General features: G+C 47.3%; 1 protein-coding gene across 1 annotated transcript in view; it reads right to left on the bottom strand.

The window, feature by feature from the left end:
• Nucleotides 1–475: 475 nt before the first annotated feature.
• The window catches only part of il21r.1 (interleukin 21 receptor, tandem duplicate 1), an 11,805-nt gene continuing 1,930 nt past the window's right edge, over nucleotides 476–10,350 (bottom strand). Inside the window, exons 4-9 of the mRNA XM_008281090.1 lie at nucleotides 9,723–9,910; nucleotides 8,774–8,910; nucleotides 8,476–8,662; nucleotides 8,244–8,325; nucleotides 5,333–5,426; nucleotides 476–1,877 (exon numbers count right to left, since the gene is read on the bottom strand). Coding sequence (XP_008279312.1) covers nucleotides 1,125–1,877; nucleotides 5,333–5,426; nucleotides 8,244–8,325; nucleotides 8,476–8,662; nucleotides 8,774–8,910; nucleotides 9,723–9,910 — 1,441 coding nt within the window. The 3' untranslated portion in view covers nucleotides 476–1,124. The remainder of the gene's footprint in view (nucleotides 1,878–5,332; nucleotides 5,427–8,243; nucleotides 8,326–8,475; nucleotides 8,663–8,773; nucleotides 8,911–9,722; nucleotides 9,911–10,350) is intronic.

The following is a 10,350-nucleotide window of genomic DNA, read 5'->3' as shown; positions in this document are numbered from 1 at the left end:
ACCTAGCTCCACAGCATCAGTTACCATGGAGACCTAGCTGGAATCAGGCTGAACGCTCAAACTCAGCAGTTTATCGTGATCACTGCTTGAGTCCAGTCCAGAGCCAAAAACATAAATAAAACAACAAGTCATGATGCTGACAAAAGGAACTGTGTGTGGATGTAGACTGTATGATCTGAAGTGTTGTGGGAGCGTAGCGTCGATGTTCAGCTGTGCTGTCGTACATACAGGATGCAGAGGCAGACTTCTACTTTAACAACACTGAACATTAGCTGGCAGGGAAACTGTGGACTGGGCTTGGAAACATGTCAAACACCCCCCTCCCACAGCAGCTGCCACCAGGAGGCCTTCAGTAGGAACAATCCACCCTCACACATGCAGACAGCAGCTTAGACAGTGGGCCCGTTTAGGTTCTGTTCTTCCCAGTAAAACACGAAACTAAAACCACTGCTCGGACAAGTGCACATGTCAAACATACATGTTTATGTGTATATTTAATGAAACACAGACAACAGTCTGTTCATAACGTCAGGTGACAGCACAGATTGTCAAAGTTTGTCTGGCGGCTTTCTCGACTTCCTTTTGATGAATCCAGTCAAAGCCAGTGAAATAATCACCTCACGCTGACAGATCAGAACAGTTTGCACTTTTTACTGACACTGCACAAAAACAGGTAACAGTGGTTACAGCCACAATGCATGTGGAGGAAAACAGACTTTATCAGACATCTTGATAAGGCAGCATGTGTGCTCGTGCTACAGCTGAAGCCCTGAAGCGTGCAAGACCATGAGAATGTGAATCTGTACAGTGACATGATGAAGAAAGAAAGAAGGAAAAAAACACTGATCAGCTGTAGAAATGTCAGCAACGTCTCCACGCGGTGTTTCTGAGGAGTCCTCAGTGTCTCATCTGACACTGTGTTGAGTAGAACATCTGGTTCTGTGCTGTCAGACTCGCACCACATCCATTCACGCTCTCATGTCTGAAAAGCTGAGGTCAGAAGAAAACGCTTCAGAAACGGGGACTAGACTATATACAAGACGCTGCTGTAGAAACGTTCACGATCACGTCCATGTTTTAAATACACGTCTCACAGCACGACAGACACCAATCAGAAGCTGTGGTCACTGGGCTTCGTGGGCTTCACTCTCCAAGCTGCCGCAGTCTTCCTGAACCGTGCTGCAGACCATCCACTGCTTGACATAGTTTGAGTTTTTGTGCTCCTGGAATAGATCAGAGTCCAGGCGCTCTGCCGTGTTCGAGTCCGAGGCGCCGGGGCTGCTGCACTCTCCAAACCCACTGTCGATGGTGTCCAAGTCCACGTGAGGGTAGCCGTCTTCTGACTGCTCGTTGGACACGAACGAGTCGAGCGACACCCTCTCTGGTTCATTAAAGTGGGCATGCTGCTCAAAGTGGATATTTTCCACCAACAAGCCGCTGATTATGTCGTGCTGTCGAGCCATCCTGTCCATCTGAGGTCCATCCAGATCATAGCCGGCCGGCTCTCTGTTGTCTTCCTCAAATGAACCGAAGCTTTCTCCATCTTGGTAACTTCTCAGGGTGTTTATGGAGATCTGTGACGAGACCTCCTCCTCAAACTCTTCCCCGGAGAGGGTGACGGTGTGGATGGAGATGTGGCCTGTGGAGTGGCTGGTGCCCTGCGAGCTGCCGCCGTCCTGGAGGTGCAGCAGCAGGTTGCTGGGAGGCTGCAGCATGTTGACCAGAGAGCCTCCGCCTGGTTTCGTCTCGCTGTCCTCGGTGAAGCTTTGCTTCTTGTTGTTCCACTGAAGGATGTCGTGCTGCGTCTCGCTGATCACCTGAGCGCTGGAGCTGATCCTTAAGTAGTCGTACTCGCTGAACACAGGCTTCACCCACTCCTACAACAGAGCAAACAGAAGACATTCACCTGAATAACTTGTGACAATAAACTAAGAAGACTTTAGGAAGAATCTGTCGTGCAAAGAGTGAAGCTACATCCACACGATGCTGCACAGTCACCCACATTCATCTCATCATGATGCTGTCTCGCTACAGTTAGATGAACACGATCAGCTGTCATACTGACGTTTAGCTGCACATGTAGATAAACTAGTCGGTGCTAGTGAGGCTGACCGTTTGCAGGCCGGGCCCTGAGGTTCTGGAACAACCTTCAGAGTCAGTGACCTCTGAAGTCCCTTCGTTCCTGATTTTACTGGAGTTCTGACTTCCTTTGAATGACCAGCTGTTTGTGTTTCGCCTTCACCGACACCGATAGTTCTAGATACACAGAGTTGTGGTTCATCTGATTTTACTTTCCTGCTTGTAAAGCACTTTGTAAGAGATTCTGACAGCGATGTTCAGGTGTGTTAGTGTGAACAGAGCAGATGTATTTATACCTTCTGGCTCCAGCTTCACATCCTGCATACGCGACACCATGGTTGTGTTGATAAGAGGAAAGCTAACAGTGTTGGATATACATCACGCTCTTGTTGGTCTCGCAGTCACTTCCTGACTGAGAGACCACAAGTTGTACGGGTTGGAAATAACACTTGAATCATCATCTCACCGCGTATGGGGGTCCCCCCAGGAAGTGCACTCAGCCCCCTGCTTTTCACCCCATTGATTATGACTTCAGAGCCAACTCCAGCTCCGACCCATCGACAACGATGCACCAGGCAGGAGGTGAGCCAGCTGCCCATGTCCAGCTGTAAGTGACTTAAGGAGAGCTCACCTCTGAAACCCTGTCCTTGTGACGACCAGAGGTGTGCTGCAGAGCAGGTGAGCATCACTGAGGACCTCAGCTGGACCAACAACACCACGTCACTGGCCAGGAGAGCCCAGCAGTGCCTCTGCTTCCTGACTTTACCTTCGTGCCTCACTCAATGCAAAGCACTGAACAGCCGTCTCTTCAGCCTCCTGCTTTCAGGAAGCCTCAGAGTCAGAGACAGGTCCGTCTAGCAGGCTGCCGGGATGCTAACCTCTCTCCCTTGCAGCCCCCCACCCATCCACACAGCCCACATCCAGCCCTGGACTCTTTCTGATCTCCACCAACATGCTGCTGCAGCTCCAGTGTTTCACAGCCGTACTTATCTGCACTGTATTGATATTTTGTGTTTCTATTCTTTGGTATCCTTTTCTATCTTGTGTGTGTGTGTGTTGATTTATCCTTTTTGGTAAACTGGGGCAGTCTGAGAAATGCCACTTCAAAATGAAAAGTGCACAAAGGCTTTGATGGCAGAGGAGAGAGCCTGGTCTTCACCCTTCACCAGCCTGCTGGTTACAAGTCTGGCTGAGACACTTGGGCACCTAAACGTAGTCACAAGGCTCAGCACAATGTCAACAAGTGGCTGCCACTGCAAAGGATCATAATGTTCAATGCAAACCTGATGGATGATGGAAGTCATACTGCATCGACCAGTTCCCCAGTAAAGACACGTCCGGGGACACGGTGACTCTGGATGTCTACATCTGTCTGAGCATTCTTCAGTATTTTAACAACATTTTGCTGCTGACATTTGTGTACTTTTACTTCAGTAGAATGTTCACGCAGGACTTTTCCTCGTACTGGATGGTTTTTACGCTGCTGTATGGTACCTTTACTGAAGAAAAGGAGCCAAAGACTTGTACCACTAATATACTCTCTCCACAGTCGTGTGAGGCTTCACAGCAACTCGTGCAGTCACCTGTAGCCTCTGTGCAGCACGCTGATGCCCAGATAAGCATGAATCTGTTCCTTGGTGCAAATACCACCACATCCTGAAGCACAAAGCTCCCCAGCATCACTGAACCATCTCTAGCACGCAAGCAGTTTGCATCAAAGGGGTGAGAGACGGTGCAGGCAAACGAGGACAAACTCTGAAAGAGCGACTCAAGTCCTGAACGTGTGACGCTCTTTTTGGAAACTTCACACTTTAGACATGTTTTGTTTTAGTCTCACCCTCTGACCCAGTCGGTACTGATGATGCAACACAAGCTGCGGCCTTCATCATGAAATGGGCACAGCGTTGTCACTTCATCCATGAGCTGCTGCTCTGCCTGATGAAGGGCTGGCGACATTCACTATGTTAACGTATTTAGTCGTGAACACACGTGGAGAGTGTCTGACCACAGGCTGGTGAAGGGGGAACACCAGCCACGGTGGAAAACAGCTATGAAATAACCATGAACTGTTGAAGCCTTCTTCTTTCTTACTTTACTAAAACTTTGACAAACATCTGCATACAAACGTGTTTTCAGCAACTTTCTTAGAGCTCTATTTTAGTATCTTACATTCATTATATTTTAGAAATGGATCTCACAAGTTGTTGTCCTGTTTTGAATAGATTTTTAATATTTATTTTGTTTAACAAGCTGGTTTTATAGTCCTTCCTGCTACTTTCTGTCTTGCCTTTTCACAGGTCTGTGAGCAGCACTTTGGTCAGCTGTCCTTGTGCCACCTGAACCACTTTGGTTTGCTGCTCTGTCCTCTGACGGCTGCTGCAGCAGCGCTCTCTGCTGAACAATGTGTGTAACTGCACACACATGTTTGTTGTGCTTTACTGTCTGAGACGTCAGTAGAAGTGAGACAGAAACAGAACTGCTGAATAAAATGAGACACGTGAGGATGTTCTTACTGCTGCTGTCCAGTACATTTACAAACACTAAACAGCTTCTGGTGCTGGTATAGAATAAACGACCAGCACCAGAACCAACATGACACCAGACCATGCTCAGACTCCTGCTCATTTTGTAGTAAAACACAACAAACCCTCCTGTCTTTCTGTCTGAAGTAATCTTACACTAAGCAGACACATTTAAACTCTGTTTAGGGGCAGAAGCTTGTAATCTGATTACTTTGAAGCCTACACATTCAGAAACACAGTCTGCATTCAATCTGCTTTGAGATAAAAAAAAAAAAAAACATAGCAAACTTCAAGAAGAAAGAGACAAAGAATAATTTACATGAGGGGGAAATACGAAAGGTAATGGCAGAAGCAGATAATGATAAACCGTGAGTCAAACAGAAAGGAGCCAAACCACCGAGTGGTGCCTCTGTGTCCCCATCAGGTGAAAACAGGCTGCTTCTAGAATGACACAACGGCAAATCAAAGAGCTCAACTACAAGCACCGGGGGTATTTTCCACTGGGGTGGAACAGGTCTGACTGTCATACACAAATATCTACCCACAGCAGACACATGAAAAGCCTCTTGAAGCCCCTGCACAGTGACTCATTCACATCATGGAAGCCCTTCAGCGTGAAGACGAGGGAAAGCCCCCGCAGACTGGGTCCAGATGTGCTGAAAGTCCCCTCTAGGGCAGCACCTGCTGGGCTCCACTGGAAATTACACACAAAGTGAAATGTTTCCTCTTACCCTGAAGTTCCCGTCGTAGTTGTGGTAAAGGGGCTTGAAGAACTCGTTCGGCTTGGGGACGTATGTAATCAGCTCCAGTTTCTTCTGCCAACATCTGAAACAAATGTGAAATGATTTTAGAAGAACAAACAGAGACGGAGAATGAAAGATGACATTTATACGTCAGCGTCGTGTCACTGCAACAGATTTCATTTTCGATATGCGAGCTGTGCAGGGCTGACATTTTGAACGAGACACAACAGCTTTCTAAATCATATCCAGTAATGCTGATAGCAGAGTACAAACAGGACTGAGCTTCAGGCATGAGTCACAGTGAGATCTGTGATAATAAAGAACCCACACTCAACCTTTCAGTAAAGAGCGATGACGGCTGCATTAAGGAGGGCAGCACAATGAGCTGAAGGTACTTTACAGAGCCCATCACACGCTGTACGACCATTCTGGCCTAAACTCAATGTGGCTTCTAGTGAAGCATTAAAACTGAAGTTTCACACGCTGAAGGAGTCTCTGACATCACACAGCAGCTCGGTGCGTTGGCTCATATCCTCAACACAGAAAGCAACAGGCAGACACTGTCCCACAGCTCTTCAAACAGTGCTGCTTAAAGGTGCTCAACAGGCCAGAAGCATACACTCTGTTTCCAGGTATTTAGACACACCTGGCCGAAGCTGGAGCAGTCACAAGCTATGCTGATGCCACATGTAAGGACGCCAACCAGCCGCCTGATTAGAAATCTGAGGATTTAGCAGAAATGTGAATAAAGTGGGGCTGCAGGTGTCTCAGTGGTTAGCATTGTGGCCTCACAGCTAGAAGGTCGCCGGTTGGCGTCCCAGTGAGGACACCCGGGATCTTCCTGCGTGGAGTCTCCATGTTCTCCCCGTGCAGCGTGGGTTCTCTCCGGGTTCTCCGGCTTCCTCCCACAGTCCAGAAACATGCTGAGGTTAATTGGTGATTGTAAATTGTCCGTAGGTGTGAATGTGAGTGTGCTTGGTTGTCTGTCTCTAAGTGTAGCCCTGTGATAGACTGGTTACCTGTCCAGGTGAACCTGCCTTCACCCTGAGTCAGCTGGGATAGGCTCCGCCCCCCATGACTCTAGTGAGGACTAAGTGGTGTATAGATGATGGATGGATGGTGAATAAAGTGTACATCAGCTGCAGTGAGAGCGTCTTCATGTTAAAGAGCCCAGAGTTTGCTTGCTGGGTTTTCTTTCCTTTTCTGTGTTTTGTGCTCATAAAATGTCGCCTGAAGTCCAGGCGAGAAGCACTTGTTCCTCCGACATCGAGCGCTGCTCCTACCTGCCTGAAACGCCTCGTTGGAAGCGTGGGACTAGCGGCTAAAGCAGCTCCCTCACAGTCTGACATCATTTCCTCATTTCCTCATTAGTCTGTCGCTGGACCAGAAGACCGAGCAGAGCATGACTGGACTTCTCAGGAGGGCCTCACAAACACAGAAGCTACAGCAGAGTGTTTCAGACAGAGGATGAAGAGATGTGCTGCACAACACGCCTTCTGGACAACACCGTACAACACTCTGAGTAAACAAGATTACACTTTAGTAATGCTCCGATTTAAGCACAGGTCCATCCAAGTTGACATGATGCTGATCACGCTGCCAGCGCTACATTATTCTGTCTGCTCATCAAGCAGCTTAAGAGAGGAGCCGCCACAGCAACAGAAAAGACGACAGCAGCTGAGAACATGGTGGCACCTATGGAGGAGAAACACTGGGAGGTGTCCAATAAAACGCTGTGCTGCTCCAGATACATACAGACGTCAGTCATTATCTCACATCTACACCGGATGTTTAAATACTGTTATAAACAATGAACGCCTTTATTTGAGGGAGCTACGAGAGAGAGACAGGAAGTGTGAGTTCAGAGAGCATCAGCGAAGCACTGAGTCAGCCCAACGACACAGTCCTGTTGAGCAGATAAAACGAATCCACTGAACAAAAGCACCAGTGATGACAGCACTCCTGCACATGTATCGCTGTACAGGCAGTAACGGTGTGGTTTCGACTGTATTCTCTGGACAGCCGTGAATGAATGTCTTGAGCTAATGGGACAATAAAAGTTCATTTATTTTATTATATCAACTGAGCTGCAGAGCATCGGTCCTCCTGAAGGTTCAGCTGTTCACATGTTCTGAGAGCTGTTTAGCAGAGGTGTTGAACTGAGAGCTGTAGCTGATATTTCCCCTCTGTCAGGGTTTTTCCTACTCAGGATGGCCGTACAGTGAAGCAACGGGCCTGTGGTACACTATTCACATTTTCTTGTCATTTGGTGTTGGTCTCTAGCGCTCAGAGCGCGACCCTGAAGGTGAATCAGTGCCTCTCTAAAGTTCAGCCTTCCTGAACAGACTCTCAGTGAACCCATTCAGATGTGTGTAATGCACACGCAGCTGCTAATAATATCCTTCAATGCAAAGAGCAAAACCAGACGCTGTGATCCTCATACATCACAACAGAAACATATGTTCATCTGAAATGGATGCAAACTAAAGCAGAGCAGCTTAAAACACTGAGAACTGTTCTGGGTGTGTTTCTTGTAAGCGTGCGCCCTTCATAGGCGAGGTGTTCTCAGTTCTGTAACACTGATGCTCTGCAGGACTTCCTATGTCTGCTAGCCATCTCAGTGCAATGAGCTGCTGCACGTACAGCGCTGCAGCGGTTTCTCTATATGTGGGAGGTGATGCCAGGAAAGTGTAGATCGAAGCACTGAGAAGCTTTGCTAATCATTTACTGGAAGACAAAGCGTTGCTGACCTTAAGTCTTCATTTGCTTCCTCTCAAGTGATTCTCTGCAGCTAACGACGGTTCAGTTATGTGCAAACACAAAGAGAAATGTGTCGCTAAGCACGATTTGAGTTGTTTTTATTTCAAACCAAGAAATCCCAGCGTTTCAGAGTACTTACGGTTTCTGGAAATAGCCCAGCAACAGGAGGCAGAGGACAAGAGCGATGGGCAGCGACACGAACCACCAGGATCGAGCGATTCCTGGAAGAGAACACGACCAATATGCACTGAGAGACGATGATGAACAGGCTTCACAGTGTGTTCATATGTGCAGAAGCACAGACGCACACAAAACAACCAAGACGCTCATTTTGTCGAGGTTCCAGCATGGAAGCTCAAAAGCTCTTCTACCTTCAACTGCTGCAGAGGCTCCTGCTGTTGTCCACTCAGCAGCAGGACTCCACTCACTCCAGGGACCCCGATAGAGCCCAGAAGATATTCTGGCCTGAACGTCCACAGTGTAGCTGACATGTGGTTCCAGTATCTTGTGTTTTAACGAAAAGAACGTCTCCGTCACAGACAGGGAAACAACTGGTTCCTGAGAGGCAGAAACAAAACACAACAGCTCTAAATGAACTGTGACAACCGTGTTCTGCCACAGAATCTCAAGTCAAACTTCAATCTGAGTGTTTTCTTGCCCATTCATTACCTTTAACAAATCTCTACTTTCTCTTATGCGTATCATGTACGTTAGACCATAGAAGATGCTTGTGTTGCTGTCCCACGTGATGTTGTAGACTTCATCGACGTCGGCCACTTGAACACTGAAAGGAGGTGGAGGTTTCACTGTGAACACAAAGTCCCAGGGGGACATCATGAAAATGAAAATGTGTGCATGCCAGCCACGCTCTGCACCACAAATGGCAGCTGAACACTATTTCTAGCATTTTGAGGGTGAAGCAGATGGCTGGAAACTTTCAAACAAACGACAATTCAGGTAAGTTGGGGAAGTTGTCAGAATGACTCTGGTCATCGCTGGGTTTTCTGGACTTTTCTGAACCCTCTGAAGCTCCTGTCACACTTTCACTCACTGTGGGCCTGTTTTCACTCTAACATCAAGCAGTGCACCTCGATGGAAGCAGCACAAGCAGGGCACAACCAACAGAGAGGCACAGAGTCAGGACTCAGAGAAAAATGTCAATGAAAACTGAACTTCTTTAATTTACCACAGACTTGAATCAATACGTCCAAATGGCTCACAGCTGTTCACCACATATATACTACAGGTGTTACTAAAATCTATCATCACTTAATTTATACTGTGTATTTCTACCCATACTCCTCTCTGCTCCTTGTGAACAAAGCCTGCAGTTCACCAGAACAGTCACAGTCTGAATAAATCTGGTGCAGACTGTGTATTTCTATGACAACTGTCCAGAGGGTGAACCTCCTGTAATGAAGACAAGCAGTTTGGCTGTAGTCAGCAAGAAGGGAAATATGTGGACCGTTCTTCTTAAAACAACAGTAAACATCCTGAACATCAGGGTCGACCTACTAACTGTCTGACATCTTATTGCTTCTGGTCTGGTGTTGTGTGTTCAGCAGAAATGACACATAGTGAAATGTCAGATTGAGTGGTTACCATCAGTTGAACCTACCCACATCACTCAGCACCCAGGTGGATGACTCACTGGCAGCCATCACTCCTCGCTCTCCTTGTTGCCTGACTGTCGTAGTGCACTTGACACCAACGGACGCGACTTCATAAAGTCTATCCAGAATCATTTCGCACCAGGAAGGAGACGGCTCGATGACACAGCTGCCATTGACCTGCAGGTCTAAATCCCTGAACAGACAGACTGTGTGTTATTATCAGTGAGGATCTGCCAGACGCCAAAGAGACCCAACAGACCTTGTGCTGTTCACCTGCCGGGTGGAACAATAAATATCTCACAGTCCTGCTTCTTCTTGGTCCTTTTCACACAACTTATATCAGAAAGATCAAAGCCCACGAGAGCTGTGACGATTAATCCATGAAACTGTATGAAATATATAGACAGATATGAAACTAACCACCCGCGAGTTTGATAATTAGTTCAGCAGTTTTTAACAAAAAACTGACGACATTCTTTAATTCCAGCTTCTTACACGTGAATGTTTTCTGGTTCTTTCCTTACAGAAAGCTGAATGATTTGGGATTTTGGACAAAACAAGATCATTTCAGGCGTCATCTTGGGCTTTGGAAATACTGATTGACATGTTCGACCGGTTACCTGTCCAGGTGAA

Source organism: Stegastes partitus, unplaced genomic scaffold (assembly GCF_000690725.1).
Source record: "Stegastes partitus isolate 25-593 unplaced genomic scaffold, Stegastes_partitus-1.0.2 Scaffold222, whole genome shotgun sequence".
NCBI classification, from domain to species: Eukaryota; Metazoa; Chordata; class Actinopteri; family Pomacentridae; genus Stegastes; species Stegastes partitus.
This window is presented reverse-complemented; position numbering and strand designations above follow the sequence as displayed.